The following is a 22,699-nucleotide window of genomic DNA, read 5'->3' as shown; positions in this document are numbered from 1 at the left end:
GGTCCTCTAGAAGTCAAAATTCAGCGCATCTAGATTATGCACCTGCCCTGAATTTGTTCTTGAGAGAGAATAGGCTCTTCCACTTCTATCAAGGGAGCAGGGAAGGATTTTTCTCTTGTCCAGAGAAGATGATCTTCACAACGCTAAACAAAACACATGAGTAAATTCTCTAGAATACTTTTCCATTTTTAGCAGAGAGAACTGTGGCCTTTAGGTCAAGTGTTGTGTCCCATATCTTGCACACAGCCAGACATCCTGCCAGGGACCAGTCCTGGCACCTCGGAGAACAGATCAAATTCACTAAATTGCCTTTCTTTGCTTACATATATTTTAAGGTCTTCAAGTAAAAATGTTTATTTTTGAGTATATAAATTTTCTATTATCTCATATACATCATATGTTTGTATAACATTTCAATGTTATATATTATTATAGAAATTTTATAGAAAAATATACAATTTATAAAGATATAAAATATATAAATATAAATATATAAAAATAAAATATATAAAATTTATATTTTATACAAACGTATGTTTGTATAGCATGGTCTTGATGTATGTATAGTGTAGTGTTTCACAGCATGGTCTTCATACGATTGTAGTGCTTACCGGTTGCTTTTTACCCTTCTCTGAATACCCTTCTTAGATTGTTACTCTCCAGACCTGTTTACCCTTTTCCATCCATTGGCAGGTGTAGCAGAAGTGATAGAAGGACTTTGTAAGCTACACAGTACTTCAATTTGGTAAAGGGAAAAAAAACCCAAACTAAAAAACCAAGAGCCTTCCTTCCCTTGGTAGATGGCTGGTAGTTTAAGCGATCGATGTGATCTCCAGTATATCTATCATCAATTCACATTTACACAAAGACAACACAGAAACGAACAATAGAAACTAAGAACAAAACTAAGAACTAAGAATTGGTTTTAAAACTTTGCCTTTATCAAACTAACAATAACATTTTATGCATTGTCTAGGTTATAAAGCTTGGAGTCAAACTCTGGCTTCTTAGAAGCTTTGTAATTTACTTTCTGGAAGCAAGTAGTGAGAAAGAGAAGCCTTTGCTACAGATGAGAAAATACCTGATCATCAGGTTTGATGGTCACACACACACACAACAAAAGCAAAAGATTCTAAGAAACATTTAATTTCTGAGGGCATTTTTTTTTTGTTTGAAAAGTGGAAAATGAATTAAGCACACCGAGTGATGTCATTCTAGAACAAAAAAAAAGGTGAGTAGTTAATTAGAAAAAAGATATGAAACATTTACAATTCCTAAGTCTCATTTTATGAGCCGAAAAATAATTGTCAGTGTTTCAGTAGGTCCAGCTTACATTCTTTAATAAAAAACTCCACATCTAGTAGTTCAAATATTTTGTCCAGCTCTGATTCCATCTTGGTGATTGCTCTACCCCAGTAACCAATATTTCATCAAACTTGAATGAGTAGTTCTTTTTCTTCTTTAAAAACAGTTATGAGCAGGATCTCCAAGGAACACAAACTAATGCTTTAGTTTAGGGGTGTGGCTGCAGTTTAAGTGGAATGCAAATGACAGCTAGCTTTGAATTAATCTGCTTACCTGATAATAATCTAGATTTCTCCCCTCAAAATACACCTTTGTTGCGTACTCCACAGGTATTATTGGAGGGTTAGGGTTTAGAAACTGCGGGCATTCTTCTTCCTGGGGAGAGAAACATTTTATACATTATTCCAAATAAAAAGTCTTATCACAACAAGCTCCAATGGCCTTCGGACAATGGAATGATTGTTCTGAAAAACTTCATGCTTAAAATACAGTGACAGATTTGATTACACCCTTTCAAATTAGACATGCTAAAAATGACTGCAGCATATGTCAAAGCTGTGGGTGATTATCTTTCCCAGCCTTGAAATCTTGTTCCTCCCATTGAAGCAAAATAGTAAAAGGAACAAAAATATCCTTTCAGGAGTTATTCAGTCTCACTGCCCCTCCTCAATCACACCCTCAAATTCCCACCCCCGCACTGTCACTGGAAAAAAACCCATATCTTACACTTCTGGAGGTAACTTTAGAGTAATTTTTAAATCCCTAATTCAGCCAACTGATACGAGAAAAAAGCAAAGAAAATATCGAAGTGTTCTAATAAAAGCCTAATAATCTTATTTTTAAACATTACCATATTTTGTTTAATCACACCCTGTGCTGAAGAGGACTCTTCACAGACATGTTCCTTCAAGACCCACTGGCAATTCCATCTATTGCTTGCACAGGAATAGCATCTACAAATATAACATGATAGTCATGACAAACTGTCAGGCTTTTTCCCCCACTGACAAAAAAAGTAAATTAAATTCCATCTTTATTCATGGAGGGTAGATCAATCTGTTACAGTGTCCTTACTACATTACACCGAAAGCTTCATAGTAAGAACAGTTCAAGAACCCCCAAAAGCTATTTTCTCCCTTAAATATTTGAACAAGGATCAGAAATCCACAGCATCTTGCACAGACTTTGAGATCAAGTCTGAGAGGAGTGGAAATGATCTCGCTCGACCTTCATACACAAGATGGAACACAGTGGGGTTTGGGTTGGCGGCGCCTGCCCTGGGGAAGCAACACCTCGAGCAGGGTGGACGATGGGGGCAGAGTTGGCTTTGATTGTCCTATTTGAACATGCTGCAACCCAAAGCACCAATCTAACGTTTGAGGGGACAAGTAGGTAAGCAGATGTCCATGGAGCTCACATGCAATGGCAATCCAATGAACTGGCCTTTATTTATACATGCCATGAATATTCCCATTCCACGTGGTTTATGTTGCCGGCTCACCTGGTGCCCTTCAACCATTTTTCAACTCCATTAAAATGTAAGAAAAAGGATTTGGACACTGGCAAATTTTGAGAGTGCCAAAGGCTTAATTATGAAATGATGGAGTAACTCAGCTGCCAGTTACCTGAAACACCATGCTACAGGATCTAAATACCTAAGTTAAAAAGCTGAAATACTTACGGCTGATTTTCAAAAAGATTCATTGCTTCTTCACAGTCATAAAAAGGGTAAGTATGTGACGCAAAAAATATCTTGTTCTTTTCAAAGGTTAACTGAAGTGGAACTGAAACATGATCTATCACAAAAGAAAAAAAAAATCTAAGTGGTTGCTGAATTCTTTAGCTCTTGAGCTGAATGATACAATGAAAATACTTTTATTATTTTACAGGACATAAGCAAATATTTAACTATTCTGTTGACACACTGGATCTTATGACCTGTTATACTGCAGGTCTATAAGCTCTGTTTTGTCTTTTTAAGCTTTGCAAATTTTTCAGCGCCTGCTTGTCAGAAGAAAAGCAGAGATGGGATAAAGGGAAGAAGCAAAATTATAGAATAGCTTTGTTTTATGGAAGTGTTTCTCAGCAGTGCTATCGTCATGCTAGAATTTTAAAGAGTCTAGAAGAATAAGGAAAGTGAAAAAGGAGATAATTGATCACAGATGAAAACTGGCCTGGGAACAGTCATTTTACATAAAACATTTTCTTAAATGTGAATACGTCTGCATGTAAAATTACTTGTTTCATTTGTGGATTAAAACTGTCATCGTCATGTGAATTAACGCAAGTGATCTTTGTGGTTAATGCCCAACAGTGCCTGCAACACTAAGTTACCACAGGCACTTGTGATCTTCAGTTTGCCGTACACGATCTCTCCACGAATGTACTTCTTGTCTGGATCATTACTGAACTAAGAGTGGAAAATTCATCTTCAGAAACGGGTGCTTTCCTTAGCACAGCTGTTTGAAATACCTTTTGCAAAAATCATTAAGCCCTTACGACAAGCTATTTCACAAGCTATCGGGCAATTTCAAACTCTGCTTTCCTTGAACAGGTTCTTCAAAGAAGCTGCTTGGCTGGAAGTCACCTTTGCCACCGCTGGGTCCCCTTGATTATTTCAGACTGGTAGGAATGCCAGAAGATTTCTTAACAACAGGACTGTGAAAAAGTATCCTTCCTCTCTAGAAATGTCCTATTCCTTTTGGAACCAACCACAGCTAAAGTAACCCGGACTTTCCTAAAGTCAGTAGGGTTTCTTAACAGTAAATGGATGGCTCGGGACTTTTTGTCACATGGTGCCAGGAAGCACCATTTGTGTTCATAACTGTCTGCCTTCTGCCAAAGCATCTGCCAAGCTTCTGAGCGTCTCTATATTACTTTTAAACATCCTTTCAGATGGATCCCTGTCCAACCAACTCGGAGAGGCATATTATTTCTAGGTGACTTGGTTAGTCTAATGCCATCCCTGGCAGGCTTCTAGTCTCACATTTTATGCTGCAAGACATCAAGATGTCATGTTTATCAACCCTGTTGCTTTATGTCCTGCTTTACAAAGTATTTAGGGAATGTGAACTGACCCCAAATAACAGAGTGCTGCTTCAACATTTAGCATAATTTGATACTGTGACACACCCCAGATAGTTTAAAGTTTAAGAGTGAGATTTTGACATCATTACTCTTCCTGCAACTAAAACTGAATTTTGACCTGTTTCAGCCTTAGGAAAATTGAAACTTATCCTGAAAAGTGCTTCCAAGTACTGGTCTGACAGTTCATGGCTGTCGTGATACATATAAAAGGGTTATCCTCAAGGGTACCTCTGCAAGGTTCAAGAGCACCTGTTTTTTTGTTTGGTTGGTTTTTTTCTTTCTATTTGTTTTTAAAACGTGATACATAATAAACAGTGCTGCATAACTAGTTTTATTCCATGTATTTATGCATCAAGATGTATGAATAAAGCACTATCTAGGAAACAGCACAAGAATTATGGTTGGCAACAGACCATAAGCATATAATCAGTGGTTCAGAACAATGATATGACCTTTGATTATATGATCACATATTTTTCCACTGGACTTACTACTGCAGAAGCTGGAAGGCACGTGGTAGAAGAGGCAGAAGGCTTTAAGAGAGAAAGGACAGCCACTGATCTACAGCTGACTAGAGCAAAACTAAGACATCAGAGATTAAAAACTTCACATCTGAAGTGCATATGGGGCTCTTCTGGCCCCACAACTTGGAGTGATTAGGTTAAGGTTAGAGAAGCTGGGTTTTGTTTGTTTGGGACACAGCACCTCTCTGGCTCTCTGGCTCCATGTCTATGCCTCTGCCAACCTCTTGTTTCGGGCTCCTGGTAGAAACATGGGGAATGCAACACGTGTAAATGCAGCAATGGAAAAAGTTTGAGCAAACCTTTTTTTTTTTTTTTTCTTTCAAGTGTTTGAAGGGGCAAAGTTCAGCAACAGACTATTTAGGGAAGAGACTGGAAGAGGAAGAAAACCCTGTATGCAGCTCATATGAGAGCACCACATTTTAAGTAGCAGGCTATGCTCTTTCCTCTTATTATACATGGAGGGTAGCAATATTTCTTTACCTTGACCTTTTGGTGTTGGAGGAATCATATCGGGTGGATCACAGACAATAACCCCTTCTTTTATTTGAGCATACTGGGTTGTTTCACCAAATGTACACAAAACCTGGTCACTCTCGGTCAAAGTTGGCAATGGACTTACAGTCAGTTCCACCTGGAAGCAAAATTTAGAAAGGGTGAAATATTTGAAAGAAGCAAACCAAGACCCAGTAACATTTATGCTGGAGAATTTAAATTGCTCTTTTTTTTTTTGGCCAGTGGTGATATTCTAGCTAGTATCACAGAAGATGGCTCTCCTTTTCAATTTTTATTTCTTACCATCTGCTAATCTTTTCTTCTTATTCCTCTACCAATTTTCCAGGCTGGGTCTATGTTGAATTAGGCTGGTACAACAACATCTTGTCTGTCAATGCATTCGATCAGAACAAAAATGTCTGCATACCCAAAGACTTTTATTCTTGTCCTCCGCATCCAGTTTAGCACCGGTAAACAGAGTGGTTAACACTTAAATCCTGACAAACTTAATTAAAATAACATTAACCTTGGATGTTACTAGTGAATAATGAAACCAAAGCTGGATGGGCTGGAAAAGCTCGAGTTTGAATGGGCTGAACAGAAAAGTGGCTTCCTCAAGACTCAATGTACATACAAGAAACCCACTCAGATCTATCATTATTGCTGAAAAAAGATTTCTGAGAAGGTGATGGTGAGCTCTTAACCTCCTCAAGGAAATTACCAATACAGAGTGCATGTGACAAACTAAAAGCAAAATAAAATGAGAAAACTTAGCAAGGAAAGAGGAAAAAATTGAAAGGAAATTTTAGATGCTGTGCGTGATTTAATGCTTCAGGTGTATTAATGATACAGTTTAACTTTTTCCATTTTGTATTGGCAGTAGAAATGATAGTCACCCCTTTCACACTGAAACCGGTCCACTGTGTTATGAGCTGCAATGTATTTTGGTGAGTAAAGGAATCATGAGGAGACAGCGGCGTTAGCGATGGTACAGGCAGCATGTAAATGTTCATTTGAAGTTGGGTCTGGTTTTGGATTTTAGGTATTTTGGCCTCAGATGCTAACGTGCGACACCAGGGACTTGTCAACACAGGTTCATCAGATCTGAACTAAGAAAAGGTGTAGATTTTATGTGGACTAGTTACACTCTACTAACATTTGTATTGAACATAGAAATGGCCTTAACACAATGTTATTAGATCGCTTAGGAATGAATTAAACTGACTTGAATTAAAGTCCTTTCTTTCTGATTAAGAGGGATTAAAAGCCATTTTACTGATTTTACTTGCTGAGCACCCCAGGAAGCCCTCAGTCCGCACTCGCATGCTCCATTTGGAGTTACAGCAAGTTATGACATCCTGTTCACACTCTGAACCCTCAGTTTTGTTGCCACAGAGTCATTTTGCATGCTGAATTTACCTTCTCCATGTACCCAGACTTCGCTGTGTAGGCAAATCCACTGCTGATTTTAGAGCAACAGCTTATGGCTTCGCTGCTTACTTAAGTTTATGATCAAGTAAGCTGGAAGGGCAGCATGAAATCTCTGCTATCAATTACTTTTTTATGGGTTATACAACACTGTGCAACACTTTCCTAATATTCAGATAAGTGTAAGTGCTTTATCATCCATACTAGTGCATCATTTTGGTTTACAGAGAAGGTCAAAAAGAGCATTTCTTGGAAGAAAACATGAACTGCAACCTGCCAAAACAGCAGGCAAGAAAAAGCACTGTGAGAAACACTGGAGACTAAAACACCCAAAACACTATCCTATTCCTAGTCACCACTGTACATAAAAAATTGCAGATATTCATCTTCCTGGTGGTCACATTAATGTGCTTTAAGAACATGTAGGGAAAGCACTTTCTTGTCATACCTTTGCAGGGGCTCTGCGACTCATATTCAGAGGGTCTGCGCTAATGATAGTCACACATGTGCCACTTGGACTCCACAGCCAGTGGTTCTCCTTATCAGCTGTTCCACAGTCTGCCTTCTTTGTGCACCTGACAAAACAGGAACAAACCCCAGACCTAAGCAATATTGTAGCTAGGCTCTTTTTTCTCTGAACTATGCAACGATTTCACAATTAGAGACTGAAATTACAACACAAGATGACAGGGAATTTGCTTTAATATTGACTATTCAGGTTGCTAATAGAGAACTTTTAATAGAGTAAGTGGAGGAATACGTATTGACTGTTTGAGATGTCAAAAGCAAGTGGGGAAAGATATACCTATAATATTTTGGACACCACCTTGGATTAGACAAACCAAACCCATACAGATGCAGTAATATTTAGCACAGGAGACATCAGTCAGTGGAGCCATTGCCGTATCATCTGAGACCAGGCTGATTACTTTTCACTGTAATATAAAACAAGCTCCTGAATGAGTGGGCACAGTCTAGCTTTTCTGCAGGTCAAGTGCCAGACAGCTATGTGTTGCCAGTAAAAAAGACACCTGATGTATGAGAGTACAAATGCAATAGAGGAATACTGCTGGGGGCACACAGGCTTGTGGAGACCTCCTGTGAAAACACAGCAGTAGAAATGCTACTTTTGTAGTGAATGTTTTCATTAACTCCTGCCACTGTTTAAGACCTCTCTCTGCCAGGGCACTGTTACCATCATGGGAAGACAACAGCAATTGTGCAGCCTCACCAAAAATATTGTGAGATTTTCCCAGCTCACGTCCAAGAAGGACAGAAAGAAGAGATGCTGCAGTGCAGAAGCTGCATATGTGGCTACAAAAGCTTGTTGAAGCGTGTGTGTGGGGACAGTCTCATGCGTGTTCTTTCCATTCTGTGCAAAGTTTAGGAGAAAATGCTGTAGGATCTCTGGCTGTTGTAGTAGAAGACTAGTAACTCATCAGGGGCTTTAACACAGTGCAGTTGCTGCACAGTTCTGCCAACCCTACCCTTAAATGTATCATTTACATAGAGAGTCTATATTCACATAACATATCCTTAAACACACTCTTCAGAGAATCACAGAATGGTGATTAAGTGGTATTAAGTTCTGTGTGTGAGATGAGAAAGAACTTTCCTGCAGACGAGAAAAACATTAGAAATTATATACTTCTTTTCCTCATTGGAAATAAATACTAGCAAATGCAAAAATTCATGTTTGCCTGTTCTCAGAGACCATTAACGCTTTGAGATATTGAGGTCAGTGGTCATATCAGAAACCTGAAGGGAAATCTAGGTAAAATTGCCTTTTGTATGATATATGACACGGCCTTCAACTCCCAGCAGCCCAGGAGGAGTTCGAGGTGTATATTACAAATCCCTAGGTTTCATCCGCAGCAACTGAAACCCAGGCTGGAAGAGTTACAGTACATTACATAAACCTGCACGCACCGCATAAGTTTCTCCGCAGTGCTCCATATTATGCTACACATCAGGCTGATAGGTAACTTAATGTGGTAGTTCACATTTTCAGACAAGAAACTAGAAGCCTGAAATTCATCTGCATATTATAATTAAATAGCCCCTTTGTTCCAACAGCAAGTACTTAGAATCACGAATTCCCGACTGCTCATGCCAAGGGGTTAATTAACTTAGTAGTCAAAAAGAGAGCTGCAGGACCGCTCTTCCCTCTCGCTACTCCAATCAATGAAGAGTGCAAAGAGGAGACATTCCAGAGCTGTTCAGTGCTGTCCTAGTTTACATATGTTTGAATATTAATTCAGTTAACCTCTGCAGATAGCCAGCCAAATGCCACTTCCTGCCTTCCTGCAGTTAGGTGAGGGTTCAGTGTAGCTACACATCTTCATAGGTGATGCTTATATAAAACCAGCATTTGAGCTATATACTTTATTTCATACATGAACAGTTTTTTTTTTATGCTCGGTTTTACACTTTCCTGCTCTACTTAAAATATATGCTATATTTTCTGAATTTTAAATAGGGAACACTCTTAATCTCTGGGAGAACATTTGATTGTACAGTTCAGAGAGTGATAATACATGCAGTTAGAAGATGTATACTGATTTTCAGTACCAGCAGAAAAGTATACGTTTTCACAAACTAATCAAATCAGCAGAAGTCAACAGGGACTTATTTGTGTACACAGAAGACTGTTATCAGTGTCTGCATGATAAAATTAAACCACTGTCAGGAGCATAAGGCTGAGTACAAAAAGCTGGGTTCGCTATGCCAAGCAGTAACCCACAGCACGTGTCATATCTGAGCTATTCCACTGCCTGCACCTAAGAAAACACTGGCAGCACTCACCTGCCCTCTCTCACGCACCAGCCGCAGTATGGATCCCTCGCCTGAGTACACTTCTCACAGTCCAAATATTTGTAACAGTCCTGCACAGGTAGCCGGTGGACCTGAAGAACCAAAAGTAAGGCAAACCATAAGGGATCTGAAGAAGGCAAAAGGAGACGGGAATGTTTGTGGACACAATTGTACAGTGCCATTGCCTGTGGCAGCAGAAGACTTGACCCTGTATTATTATGATCAGAGCTCAGTTTGATTCTAAGAAAATCCATACAAAACCAGAGTGTGGTTATCCCCCCTTAACAAAATCCAAATTTACACACTTTTCCTGCTCTTTTTCTCTCCAATATTATCTAATCTCTCTCTAAATTAATGTAGGACATTGTTATAATCAAGAATCATGAGCAAGTCTCCAAAAATTGAGCTTTTCATTCCCTCCAGTTATGTTACTTCTGGAAATCCACATTATAGCAGCCACTGCGGAACAGCAGCTGCATGAACCACGCTCCGAATTCAAGGAACAGCTACTGCAGGACAGATACTTTCTAAAGGCTAACTTGATACTGGCTAGAACATTTTTTTAAACAGAATATCCTCCCCTCTATATCGCTAGCACGGAGAATAAATCATTTGGAAACCCGTCAGTGGCACTTTTAGCCAGAAGGCATCTCAGAAAGTTTGCAAGCATGAGAGAGCCAAGGCGCTTTGGGTTACTGCACTCGTCCACACGTAACCCTCCACCATACAATGCGTTCACAAAAGAAAATGGAAATAATTATGACAGGAAGCAGCAGGGAAAAATGCATCATCAGGTCTCATGTCTTACTCCCCCAGTAAATCTACGGCTTCTGGTTTTGATTTCCTTTGGTGCTGAGAATAAACAATTTTGTCTTTCTTTGGTGCACAGAAAAAGGAGCCAGCACACAACCCTCCCTTTTAGTTATGCTACTGAAATGATGCAAGAGGAGAGTGGGATGTATGTTTTCCTGTTGATGACTATGTTTTACTTTTAAAGAGTGCAAAATTCTAGCAACAGTAACTCTGAGATGTATGCTTTCTTTTTAATACCTTATCCTCTCATTTAAAACAACTGGCAGTTACAAAGCTACTTTGAAAGTCTGAGTTTGGCCTTTTCTTTCACATTCAGAAAGCTCAGCCTGACTCAGTTAAGGAAAATGTCAATATTGGGTAGTTTTCTTGCATTTATTAATACAGAGGTTTACCTTTTCAGCCCTGTCTTCTTCCACAGATTCTTACCTAACTGGAGCTGAGTCACTAGTGCTGTGTTTCACCAACTGGTACCCATGAGTAATTTAATACTCAGTGAATGGCTTTTTTATGACAAAGTATTTATTTCATTATTCTGGCATGCAGAAACAAGCCCTAGAGATTGCCGTCTCTGCAAGTTTACATAAAACTTAATGGATTTAAAAAATAAAAAAAAGATAGCAGCTCCATTTACAGCCAGCTTCAAAATGCAGAGAAACTAATTTTAGAGATTTTCTAATTGGCACTCTTAATCAAAGAGAGTGGTAAAAGCTAAAACAAGCAAACAAGCTAATGATCATGGTAAGTGACTGTCACAGGCTTCTGCTTTCCTCCCAATGTGGTATGTACTATAAGGAATCTGGGACCCTACCAGTGATGTTCACTTGTAATGAACCAGTGTGGGCATGGCAGGGGTGGTACACTCCTTTCTAAGTCCGCCAAGATGCTGCAAGGGGTTTCTCCTGCTTTCTGTGGGGAGGAGGGGGCTGACTTTTGAAAGCATTTGCTCCAAGCCACCCACTGCTATTGACACAGCAGCAGAAGCTGGGAGGAGAAGGGGGAGGAGAAGTGAAACAGGAAAGCAAGAGCTTATTTCTTACTATGGCTCTTAACCTCTGTATCATTCTTCCCTGTATTTCTGTTGATCTGATTTCTTTTTAAAGGCTGCTTCAAGTTATCATCCACCGCATCATCACTTCCACTTTGCTCAAGTGCTTACAGTGCCCAAGCAATTCATTTCCAAATGCTGAGGCAGGCTCCATCTGCCAGGTAGATTAGCATTAAGCAAGCCTATCAGTGCAGCTACCATGCCCTTTATTGTTTACCTTATTTTAAATAACTCTAAACCATTTTAACTCCCAGGACCGGATTCCGATATCTCTATTCCCACAACTCCCAGCCATGCTTAACCCAGAAGTGCATGTTTCAGCATTTATTCTTCTCCCCTCGCTTACGTCGCTTTGTTTCTCCCAGCTCCGAAGGCCTCCATTCTCCTCCTGTCTATCTGCTTCTAAAAGTGGGTGGGACTGCTCATTGTAATTAACTCCTGGAGATGACAGTAATGTAGTGCCGTTACAGAGCTCCCAACTTTAGTTATTCATATTTAAGCTGAACAGGCTTTGTAAAAGAAAACTATTATTCGCATTATTCAGAAACCGCATGCCTATGAAAGCTACTTAGAAAAGATTAAACTGAAATCCTTTCTTTGTCAGAAATTTGCTGCTTTCTAAATTTAAACATTTTGTGGAGATAGAATTATTTTTTTGCAAATTTTCCTCTGAAAAATTTGTCTGTGGCCTTCCTAAATTCTACCAGTTTAAGCAGACTGCCACCAGAAAACTTGCCTTCCTTCAAGGTTGCTGCCACCCCTTATGCTGCTCAGCAGCTCATGCCATAGGCTGGTGGGGACCTCGGGGCTTTTAAGCAATGTGCCAGCTTGTCAAACAGGGTACCAGGCCACCCAGCCTTTTGTGGACAATGTTGAAGTTTGGAGTTCTGTTCCAAATCTGAACAGAAGCCAAATGAGAAGTATCAACTACTCCAAAAGAAAAGAGAAGTAACCTCTCTCACACACTGTCATATCATTAAATGCCGAATTAGTTGTTTATCTGGCACTTTTTCCAATGTGGCTTCTAGCCTGAAAACCTTCAGATGGAATATAACATTCCTGCAGCAGGAATTTATATTAATCCTTTTATAAAACAGACGAAGAACATTCTTCTCGCACTCGTTTCCCCAAATACTCTCCTTTCACAGCTCCCCTCCTTCTCCCCATGTTACTGCTGCCGGAACTTTTTGCACATCCCATTCCCTGTCACTGTCAGCGCTGCAGATGGTCGCAGCCTGTCACCCTCCCTGTCCTGGAGAGCTGCTGAACCACGCATTTGAGGCTGGCAGCTCCAGCCACCAGAAAAAGAAGTGTCACAAGAGGGTTACAGCTGGAGGTGAAGGAGAAATCTGGCACCCCTCTCATCTCCTACCTGCTTTTTTTTTTTTCTTCCTTTCTTTATAAACCTCCATTGTGCCTCACCTGCCAGCACAGAGAAGGGGAACCTAGAAGAGACTGCCTGTGCCTTTCATAGCAAAGTCCAACCTTTCCTGGTGTACTCACTTGGTTCTAGCAGAAGCTTGAACAAAAGTGTTTCCCAAAGTTATAATTCTCTCCGTTGCTTCTTAGTTTTTGACAGCAAGACCCACAAAAATTCCTGGTGGCTTTACAGATGTGTAAATGCTATGTCAGCCTCCAGCATCCTAAATCCTGAAGTACTCTTGAAAACAACTGATGACAGCTAGGTACCCCATGGACACAACATCAAGTGCTAGGGCTGCCTGACCCCATGGTGTGCTTGTGCCAAACACCTCAACTTCATCCTTCTCACAGACCCCATAAAAGAACTTTAGAGGTAAACTCACTTCCCATTCACAATTGCTAAGCATCAAGGATATAACAGCTCTCCACGTCACAACAATCAAGACCATCAGCTTAGACTTGAGAAAGGTCTTCATACACACAGACTGGGGGGAACCCACCAAATGGGGGACTTCCAGGAACAACAGACAAATGTACAAATCTCAGGTAAAGTTGCAGAGAAAGTCAAAGCGGACCTGGTCCTTAACGCAAGCAGGACACATACCTTGTTTGTGGTCATCACATACAGATTTTCTTGGGTTTGGTCAAGGACCAGGTCATTCTTTATCGGTTTGTTTGGTTCAATAGTAAGAGAGCTGTATTCAGTTGCAGTAGATGACAGGAACACCTATTTCATGGAAGAAGGAAAGGTGGTTAATGTTGCCTTTTTTTCCCAAATATCATTATATCTGGCTACTGCCATAAAAGACAATAAAAAAGTGTTTCCATAAATACATTAACAACAAAAGGAGGGCTAAGGAAAATCTCCACCCTTTATTGGGTGTGGGGAGAAACACAGTGACAAAGAATGAGGAAAAGGCTGATGTACTTAATGCCTTCTTTTCCTCAGTCTGTAATAGTAAGACAAGTAGTTCTCAGGGTACCCAGCCCCCTGAGCTGGAAGACAGGGATGGGGAGCAGAGTGAAACCCCCACAAGCCAAGGGGAAATGGATAGTGATCTGCTACACCACTCAGACACACACAGCTCTATGGGGCCGGATGGGATCCACCCAAGGATACTGAGGGAGCTGGCAGAAGTGCTCACCAAGCCACTTTTAATCAGCACTCCTGGCAAACCAAGGAGGTCCCTGTTGACTGGAAGTTAGAAAATGTGACACCCATCTACAAGAAGGGCTGAAAGGAGGATCTGGGGAACTACAGGTTTGTCAGTCAGACCTTGGTGAATGGAATTAAACCCAGTTGGCAGCCGGTCACAAGTGGTGTTCCTCAGGTCTCAGTAGTGGGGCCAGTTCTGTTTAATATCAATGATCTCGACAAGGGGATTGAGCGCACCCTCAGTAAGTTTGCAGATGACACCAAGTTTTGTGGGAGTGTCAATCTGCTTGAGGATAGGAAGGCTCTGCAGAAGGATCTGGACAGGCTGGATCAATGAGCCAAGACCATTCAGCAAGGCCAAGTGCCAGGTTCTGCACTTGATTCACAACAACCCCATGCAATGCTACAGGCTTGGGGAAGACTGGGTGGAAAGCTGTGTGGTGGAAAAGGACCTGGGAGTGTTGTTTGACAGCACATGAGCCAGGAGCGTGCCCAGGTGGCCAAGAAGGCCAACAGCATCGTGGCTTATATCAGGAATAGTGTGGCCGGCAGGAGTAGGGAAGCGATTGTGCCCCTGTACTCGGCACTGGTGAGGCCGCACCTCGAGTGCTGTGTGCAGTTTTGGGCCCCTCACTACAAGAAAGACACTGAGATGCTGGAGTGTGTACAAAGAAGGGCAACGGAGCTGGTGAAGGGTCTAGAGAACAAGTCTTAAGAGAAGCGGCTGAGGGAACTGGGGTTGTTTAGCCTGGAGAAAAGGAGGCTGAGGGGAGACCTTATCGCTTTCTAGAGCTACCTGAAAGGAGGCTGTAATGATGTGGGGGTTGGTCTCTCCTCCCAAGTAACAAGTGATAGGACAAGAGGAAATGGCCTCAAGTTGCACCAGGGGAGGTTTAAATAGGATGTTAGGAAAATTTCTTCACCAAAAGGGTTGTCAAGCACTGGAACAGGCTGCCCAGGGAAGTGGTTGAGTCACCGTCCCTGGAGGTGTTTAAAAGACATGTGGTGCTTAGGGACATGGTTTAGTGGTGGACTTGGCAGTGTTAGGTTTATGGTTGGACTGGATGAAGAGTCTTTTCCAACCTAAATGATCCTATGATTAATGAAAATCCTGTGTTTACTCAAGTTCACAAATTCACATTAGGAAAAACATTTCAGTTTGAAGTATATGGCATCAAAAGCAGCAAGCAAATCATAAAAGTCATGTAAGAAATTGCTTACTGCTCACAATAGCTAATATTTGTATCTTTTTCTTTTTTTGTAAATAGTGATTTATTTCAGCACTGTAGAATTAAAATTCTCAACTCGGAGCCTTTGTACTTGAAGGTGTTCAAATTTGTTTTCTTCCCCATGGGTATTTCAAACCACAAAGAGGTACATGGCCATCACTCCCCTTCAAGCAAAATAAGGTGTTCGGCATTGCAGTCTTGACATTTTAACACCACAACCACATGAACCCTTGAGCCCTACACCACGCAGTCAGAACTTAACAAAGCTCCAGCTTGGGCTTTGTATTGCCATCTCTATTCACTGAATGGCCAGAATTATTACAAAATGAAAAGTTGCTTTTGAACTAGTATGGGCTTGAATAGAGATAAGGCTAGAGCAGCTGTTGGATTACCTAAGGCTGTTTATACAGGGCTCTCAGTAGGTACCTAATCCTTTGGGAAAAGTGTCATTCAGGCGATGCTAATTCAACCTGTGTATCGGCTAGCTGAGGTACATCAGAAATAATGTAGGTTTTTTTTGAAATTAAAAATACCAAGCTCCAAAGAGAATTTGCTCCTGATATGCAATCTTATAAATCCCATTTACTTTTAGAGTGGAAGTATGCTATCACTACAGTTCGTGACCTTTTAAACATGTTTGTCTTTTAAGTCTGATTTTTTACCTTAAGAATTTTACCATCTGACGTTCCCAGAAAGGCCACAGTATGCCCGTTCTCCACAGCCACAGTGACAGCCGTGAGATTCATCCCTTCTTTTTGCAGCACCGGCTTCTCTATAACACCATTCTTACTTCCCAAAAGGTACGGCAAGTGTTCAGAGCCACAGGGGAAATTTTTGCTTGCATTCTAATAAAGGACAGCAATACAGAGTGATGTTAAATATACAGATCATTAATTCCTAGCTAAGAATGAAGTGCAACCCTATAACCAGACAGTATAATACCTCTCAGACATAGAAGAGCAGAAAGAGAGGAATGGATTGTCTGGACATTTTCCCCCAGCCAACACACAGCAATCAGAAAGCAGCCTGCTAATGGCAAACTGCTTCAATCTATCACTTTCCAGGAGACATGGGGAGACAAAATTTTTGTTTCTATTTCATTATAGCACCACAGTTTAAAAAGTAACCAGTTTGTTTAATTAAAATGAACATGTCATATAGATTGGGTTGACCAATTTTATGTTGGAGACTGTTTTTTTAATGCAGTTTTGTTTGTTAGTTTGCTGCTATCCATAGAAAAGCAACCTATTGGCAACCATCTCATGAACTTCAACGCATTCCCTCTTCACTGTGCTTTAATCCTGAGCAGCAGGGAGTGCCACCAGAAGGAAGTTCATTCACATCTTGCCTCTCCTGCTATATTTGGTAATGAGACTGTCTGTCTGACCTGAAATCTACACCTCCTTTTTGCCAGATGCCACGGCCACTCCACTTGTCACATTCAAGATTTCTATGTTTGATGCTCACCTCAGATGCCAGGTACTGCAGTGAGTAACACTGGTGTTTGGAAGCAAAGAGTGTTCTTTTGACTTATTAGTGCTAGTGCCCTACTGTACAGGAGAGGGCTGTGGTTTCATGAGATGAAGGATCTGGGTCAATACCAACACAAGGTATTCCCACACCCTATCTCTTCAGCTGTTCACTCCTACCCCTGGAGTGCAGCACACCACTTCTCAAGCTGTGCTCAAACAACTGCTTACACAAGCGTGTAACTTGCTCCAGTTGGGGAATTAAGACATCCTCTTAAAAGCTGGCTCAGTTATTTTAAAGATGCAGTAAAAAATGGCATGTACAAGTAGGGTTTGGGAATAGTTTGAGTGGCATGGGCAAATACATCATGAAGTCAGCAGAGATGCTAACAACTGCCTCTCAGGGGCGCAGTCATAAATTGAAGAACAGTATCTGAAGGGGTGTAACAGTTCCCTCCAAACACCTTATAGCCAAGGTAATGACAAACCATAACAAGAAAAGGAAGATGGCCATCATGCTATGGAAGTATTTTGAGCCACAGCAAAATATGAACACCACCTGAATATAAGAAATGTGTATTTCCAGTTAGCTGAAAATTCAAATCCAAGCCCAAGCAAGAAACAAGACTGAAGTCTAGATATCACCTACGAAATTCTTAATACCATTTAAAAACATTACAAGTATGTTGGCTGAGACCAAAATTGTCTAAAGTGATCATCCAGAAGCTGATCATGGGCATAACAAATCACTGCATTTGACTCAGTTATTTCCATACCAGGAGGAACCCTTTAAAAGAAATGCATTTATGAAACCAATATTCATCTTTCAGAAGACATAAAATCTTTTTTAAATGACTCGAAATTGTTGTCTTGCCACTATTTGCTTGCCCTGTTCCACAACCTCCCAACCACATTCCATTTCTATAGTGAATCCAGCCATTGAGTTTCCAGTCATCTGATCCCACTGTAGTTTAGCTCAAAGACACCCAAAAACATGCAGTTGTATATTTTCCACTATATCTAACATAGATTCTAAAACATCAGCTTTAGAACTAATATTACCAGTCCATGTGATGCGCATGGGTTTTCTGCTGAAAAAAGTTTGTAAAATGAGCTTGTATTCTTTTTAGTGTAGCAATCGTTCCGGTTTTTTTCCATCTTTTCATTGATGTGCTGTAAGGAAAACACACACATGGCAGATTTCCGAGAGCCATTATCTTTGTTTACTTTGCTGAAGAGTGCAAGAAGAACTTTGTCATCTGAGAGAGCATCTGTAGTTTGTCTCTGTTGAGCCATGCTCTCAGCCAGCTCTTCTCCTGGGGTAGTGACGTAAGCAGAATGACAGTGGTCATAGGCACCATCATCATCTTTGCAACCCAAGTCCATTTCGAAGTAGGAATAATAATGGGCATCATCTTTGCAGAGACGTGCAATCAGTGTGCGGTTATTGACTGGTTGTTTCTCTTGCTGGTTAAAAATAAAATAAACGTAATTTTTATCCTCAAAGACTGCCACAAACTGTTGCGTGCTTGATGAGTGATAAGCTGACTTAACAGCTGCCGAGTCTGTATACATTTCAAAAATGTCTTTTCCATCCCTTTCGTAGAGCTGCCGAGTGCTGATTATTATCCCATTATCATGTGGTCCATTCCCTTTCCCAACAAACAGCACTCGGTCGTTATTCAACGAAGTGATCAATCCCACAGTTGATACATTCTCATCATTACTTGCTACAAAGGACTTTTCTCCACCACTGTCTACATAATACCTCTTATTGTTTATGTCTTCTAGGTCTCTGATGGCACAGATTCCCTTAAAAAGGCTTCCACACACCACAACTGTTTTATCCGCCTTGTTCAGCAACAGTAATTTGTTATAATTGTCAGTCAGTACTGCCTCTTTACATTGATTTTCATCAATGGGAGGTGTGCACTTTTTGTTGTCCTTTTCTGGACCTGTTACCACACAGTGTATTACTTCCAGGTTTTTTGTAAGCTGATAGAGACCATTTACCACTCCCAGATAGATTACCCCAGTGTCATTATCCACTGTTAGGTGATTTAGCTCTGTAGCACTCTGAAAAAATTTCAGTTCCTCATTTCTGGATAAGGTGATGCAAAAAGAGCTCCAGATGCTCAGTGTCCAGATCCATAGAGCCATTTCTATGTAATACCTAAAAGGGGAAAGAAAAGAAGAACATGAAACATATTGAAAACTAAAACTTACACAAAATTCAGCAACATGAAGGGTTTTTTCTTTCATGTTTTCAGAAAGAAATACACTTATCCTTATGCATGTTTAGACACCATGAAGATTATGAAAAGCCTCAAATCCTGTTAATTGCCTAGCAATTTAATATGTTGGGGAGGGATTAAACAAGGTCGTATGTCTAATTGATTATCGTATAACCAATTAGATAATCAATCCTGTGCTAAAGCACAATGAGAACAACAGGCTATTGGAAACAACGGAGTGTGCCAAGAAGTGGTAGCGCTTCTCCCGACAGTTTCATACTGTGTAAATTATTTATTGCTGAGATTTTAAAAATAAGCTGGAGGATCCCACTGTTTTGGGTGGCTGCTCCTTAACAGAGGGGGAGAATTTACATAAAAGTGTTTTGAGACATTTGGTGTTGCAGGACTTTCCTCAGAAAAGAAAAAACCTTGTATTGACTACAAGTAAGTCTGGATCTGGCCACTGATGCTCTTTGAGAAGGTGTTACAGCAATCCTTCATCAATGTAAAGCTGGAAGACAGTAGAGCCCTTAATATGCCTTTGACTACTGGTATGCATTACAGTCCAACACTTCACTGGAGCACTGCAACGTAATGGTTTCAAATCTGTCTTAAGAACACCACTTAAGAGTTTTATGGTCTTCACATTCTGTTAATGTTTTTTTTTCCCAAAATTCTTACTTCCCAAGCAGATCATCTGGCTGTTTGGAATTAGACAAAAAGACCTTCTGACACTTGTAAGAAGGGCTCTAATTTTAACCTGAAGAGTTAAATGAGGAGGCAAGTCCCAACTGGCTTCCTAAACACAAAACATTTGTCGATGTTTTCTGCAAGTGTTCAGTTCTGAGAGCAGAAAACAGAAGGTGGCATGCTTGGACAAACTGATGTTAGGGGGAAAAGATAAATACTGTTTGGAGGAAGTACTGAAAAACAAATATGATCCACAATATTTTCATTTTCAAAGTTAGCCATGTGCCTCCACGTTTGATGAGGAAAGAACCTGTAAGGTTACAGGGAATCTCAAGTTAAATCTGTGAGTAGAAATGGAAAAATAAAAGCATGGAAAAGGCAAGAGAAACATTACCAAAGTAATCTAACAGGCAAAAGCCTTGTAGGAGGAGGAAAATAGCATAGAATGCCAAAGCCAGGAACTGAAAAATAAAAGAAAAAGAATAAAAATAATAATAAAGGAACCACGTTCCTGTGTCAGATAGAACTTCTGTTTTGGCAGCAGCTATAGACTCTGGTGGCATTTGAAAGAGAATTGCCTGAATCATCATTTATACTGGTTAAGTAAGGTTAAATGTCAACAACTGAGCTGCAAAAGTTTGAGCAGGGAGGGAAGGACTCATGTTGTGAGCACAAGCCATCTGCCAGCTCCCCAAACCACAGCAGCATCACCAGCAATGCAGAAAGACAACTCCTGCCCTCCAGCATTGACTGCATTTTGCTCCTCTGTGGAGAAAATGTGTGTACAATGGTGAGAACAGCTTTCTAAAAGCAGAGTGATTCTAACTCCTAAAAAAACCAAAACCCTACTAAATGTAACTCAGGGTAATAATGAAGGCAAAATAAAAGGCTAACTTCAGTCTTGTTTTGCTAAACCTCTTATCATGTATCAAACTGAGTAGCTAACTGTAAAACGAGGTCAAAGAAGAGAGAGTATGTTACCGACAGCACAGCCTGACTTCTAATGATAGGTTGACCTCATATGACAGTGACCAAGAAAAGGCTATGAATTATAACCCATTCTTCAGACACATGAACTTCAGCACATGCCTTGCAACATAATGAAGTGTTAGACTTCTCTACAGCAACCTTAGACCTGCTCTAAGGAACCCAGAAGAATTCTGATATTACTTGTCAGAAACTCCTCTTTTCTTCCTGCTCCCAAGGACCTCAATTTTCCAAACAAGCTTTGATCCCAGCTTAAGTCTCTGTAACTAAATGGTATGCCATAATGCATGTCATCTAGTTTCAAATATTTTCCCTTACAGTTATCTGCAATGAAATAAAAAAACAGGTTGACATACTACTGCATGTTGTTTCATAAAAGTTTTATCATTCTACTATCTATTGCACAAGGATCGAATGCTGAATAATTCATATTCATTGTTCCTGTTTTTCCCGCAAGGTAATTATTTTTAGATTATGATCATGTCTGATCTCATTCCAAAAAAAAAAAAAAAAAAGCCATAAATAGCTATGCTTGTAAAATATGCTCCAAATGAATGGAAAGTAATTTATTGTACCTTAATTTCTGTACTCAGTTCACCTCCATGTCCATTTATTTCAGTGGATTAATAAAATAGTTTGTCCATTTGTGGCACCCAGCTTCATGACACAGAGGCTGCACTTGCAATACACCTGCCTTCATCCCACTGGCAGAACAAAGAGTCCTGCTGGTTCATGCCAGAGCCAGCATTTAAGGAAAAGTACATTTTGCACCTCTAAACCACACTCTAACAGGAGTTAGTCATCTCTGTACAAAAATGGGTAATGCTTCCTCCCTACTATTTGTTGTCTTGTTTACTTATCAAGTTATTGACTTAAATTATTCAGAACTACATATATTCTCCATTAATTCTGCCGCAATTTTTTTTGGCTTTTACTCCCTGCCATCCCAGTCTCATGCCAAACACCATCGGATTATTTCAGACCTCCATGCAAGGTAACAGTTCTTCATTCTCTGTACCTATTGGTTTCATTTCCCTCACCCCACTTCAAACCATAAACAAAAATTAAATATGCTGTGGAAAAGATCCAGTGCTATATTCCCATGCATTTCTGAAATACCAGGCTTAAAGAAAGAAAAAAGCAAATGAGATGCATCACAACCACAGCTCATTCGCACCTGATCTCAATAGGGAAGTAGCAGCTGCAGGAATCCTACTATGACCAGCTGATGTGGTAGGACCTACAGGGCTGCTATTAACACAGATGCCCTACTGAGTTAGGTGCTATGGAAATGTATCAAGGAACAGTTTCCTGCTGTGAAAAACTTGTTTTAGATGAACAAGTCACGGAACCACAAGAGAACATGAGTAAGAAACCCAGGCCGGAGCATGGAATCGGAGATGTTCAGCATGGCAAATGTATTTCCAGTGGCATAATCACATACTTTAATTACACATGGGCCTGTGTGGCTTACAGTCATGCTCTGGTACTGAGAGTTGACATACACCCTCTGACCTCAGTTTGCACTTAGTTTTAAGCCTTTGGCAGTCTCAGGATAAAAGAAGCCCAACAGAGCAGTTGACCACATAATTTTTCTCTGTCTCTCAAAGTCTTGTCTCCATCCTGCCTCTTGCTCCCCACCCCCCACGATATCATTAGAATCATCTTTATCACTCTCCCTTTTCTGGATTTCCCCCTTTTTCATCATTGCCTTCCCTATCCCTTCCCCATCTCAAAACATACTCCTCTTCTGATTCATATACCTTACAGACAATTGAACGTAACTTCGATGAGTATCCTAGAAAGATGGCAGTAATAACAAACACACTCCCAAAGCAGAAAAAAATTATTATAAAAAGGTGCATGTTAATTAAAAAGAAAGTGTGGATAACATACAGCACCTCCTCAGTCTCTTAGACACTCGACCAGTGACAAGGAAAGCAGGATGGCAGCAACAAAGCACTTTAGAAGAAACCCAGTGAAAAAAAGCGTCTTGCTGCTTAC

At 40.4% G+C, this 22,699-nt stretch overlaps 1 protein-coding gene across 10 annotated transcripts in view; it reads right to left on the bottom strand.

Moving 5' to 3' along the window:
- PLXNB2 (plexin B2) overlaps nucleotides 1–22,699 on the bottom strand; it is a 258,237-nt gene that overhangs the window by 63,063 nt on the left and 172,475 nt on the right. For all 10 annotated transcript variants that reach the window (XM_075081225.1, XM_075081226.1, XM_075081223.1 and 7 more), the window contains 9 exons: nucleotides 17,847–18,957; nucleotides 15,978–16,160; nucleotides 13,535–13,657; nucleotides 9,642–9,742; nucleotides 7,285–7,411; nucleotides 5,397–5,547; nucleotides 2,987–3,101; nucleotides 2,156–2,258; nucleotides 1,579–1,680 (listed from right to left, as the gene is read on the bottom strand). In XM_075081225.1, the coding sequence (XP_074937326.1) occupies nucleotides 1,579–1,680; nucleotides 2,156–2,258; nucleotides 2,987–3,101; nucleotides 5,397–5,547; nucleotides 7,285–7,411; nucleotides 9,642–9,742; nucleotides 13,535–13,657; nucleotides 15,978–16,160; nucleotides 17,847–18,957 (2,116 nt within the window). The remainder of the gene's footprint in view (nucleotides 1–1,578; nucleotides 1,681–2,155; nucleotides 2,259–2,986; nucleotides 3,102–5,396; nucleotides 5,548–7,284; nucleotides 7,412–9,641; nucleotides 9,743–13,534; nucleotides 13,658–15,977; nucleotides 16,161–17,846; nucleotides 18,958–22,699) is intronic.

Source organism: Phalacrocorax aristotelis, chromosome 1 (assembly GCF_949628215.1).
Source record: "Phalacrocorax aristotelis chromosome 1, bGulAri2.1, whole genome shotgun sequence".
Lineage (NCBI taxonomy): Eukaryota > Metazoa > Chordata > Aves > Suliformes > Phalacrocoracidae > Phalacrocorax > Phalacrocorax aristotelis.
Note: the sequence above shows the minus strand (reverse complement) of the source record. Positions and strands in the feature narration are given on the sequence as shown.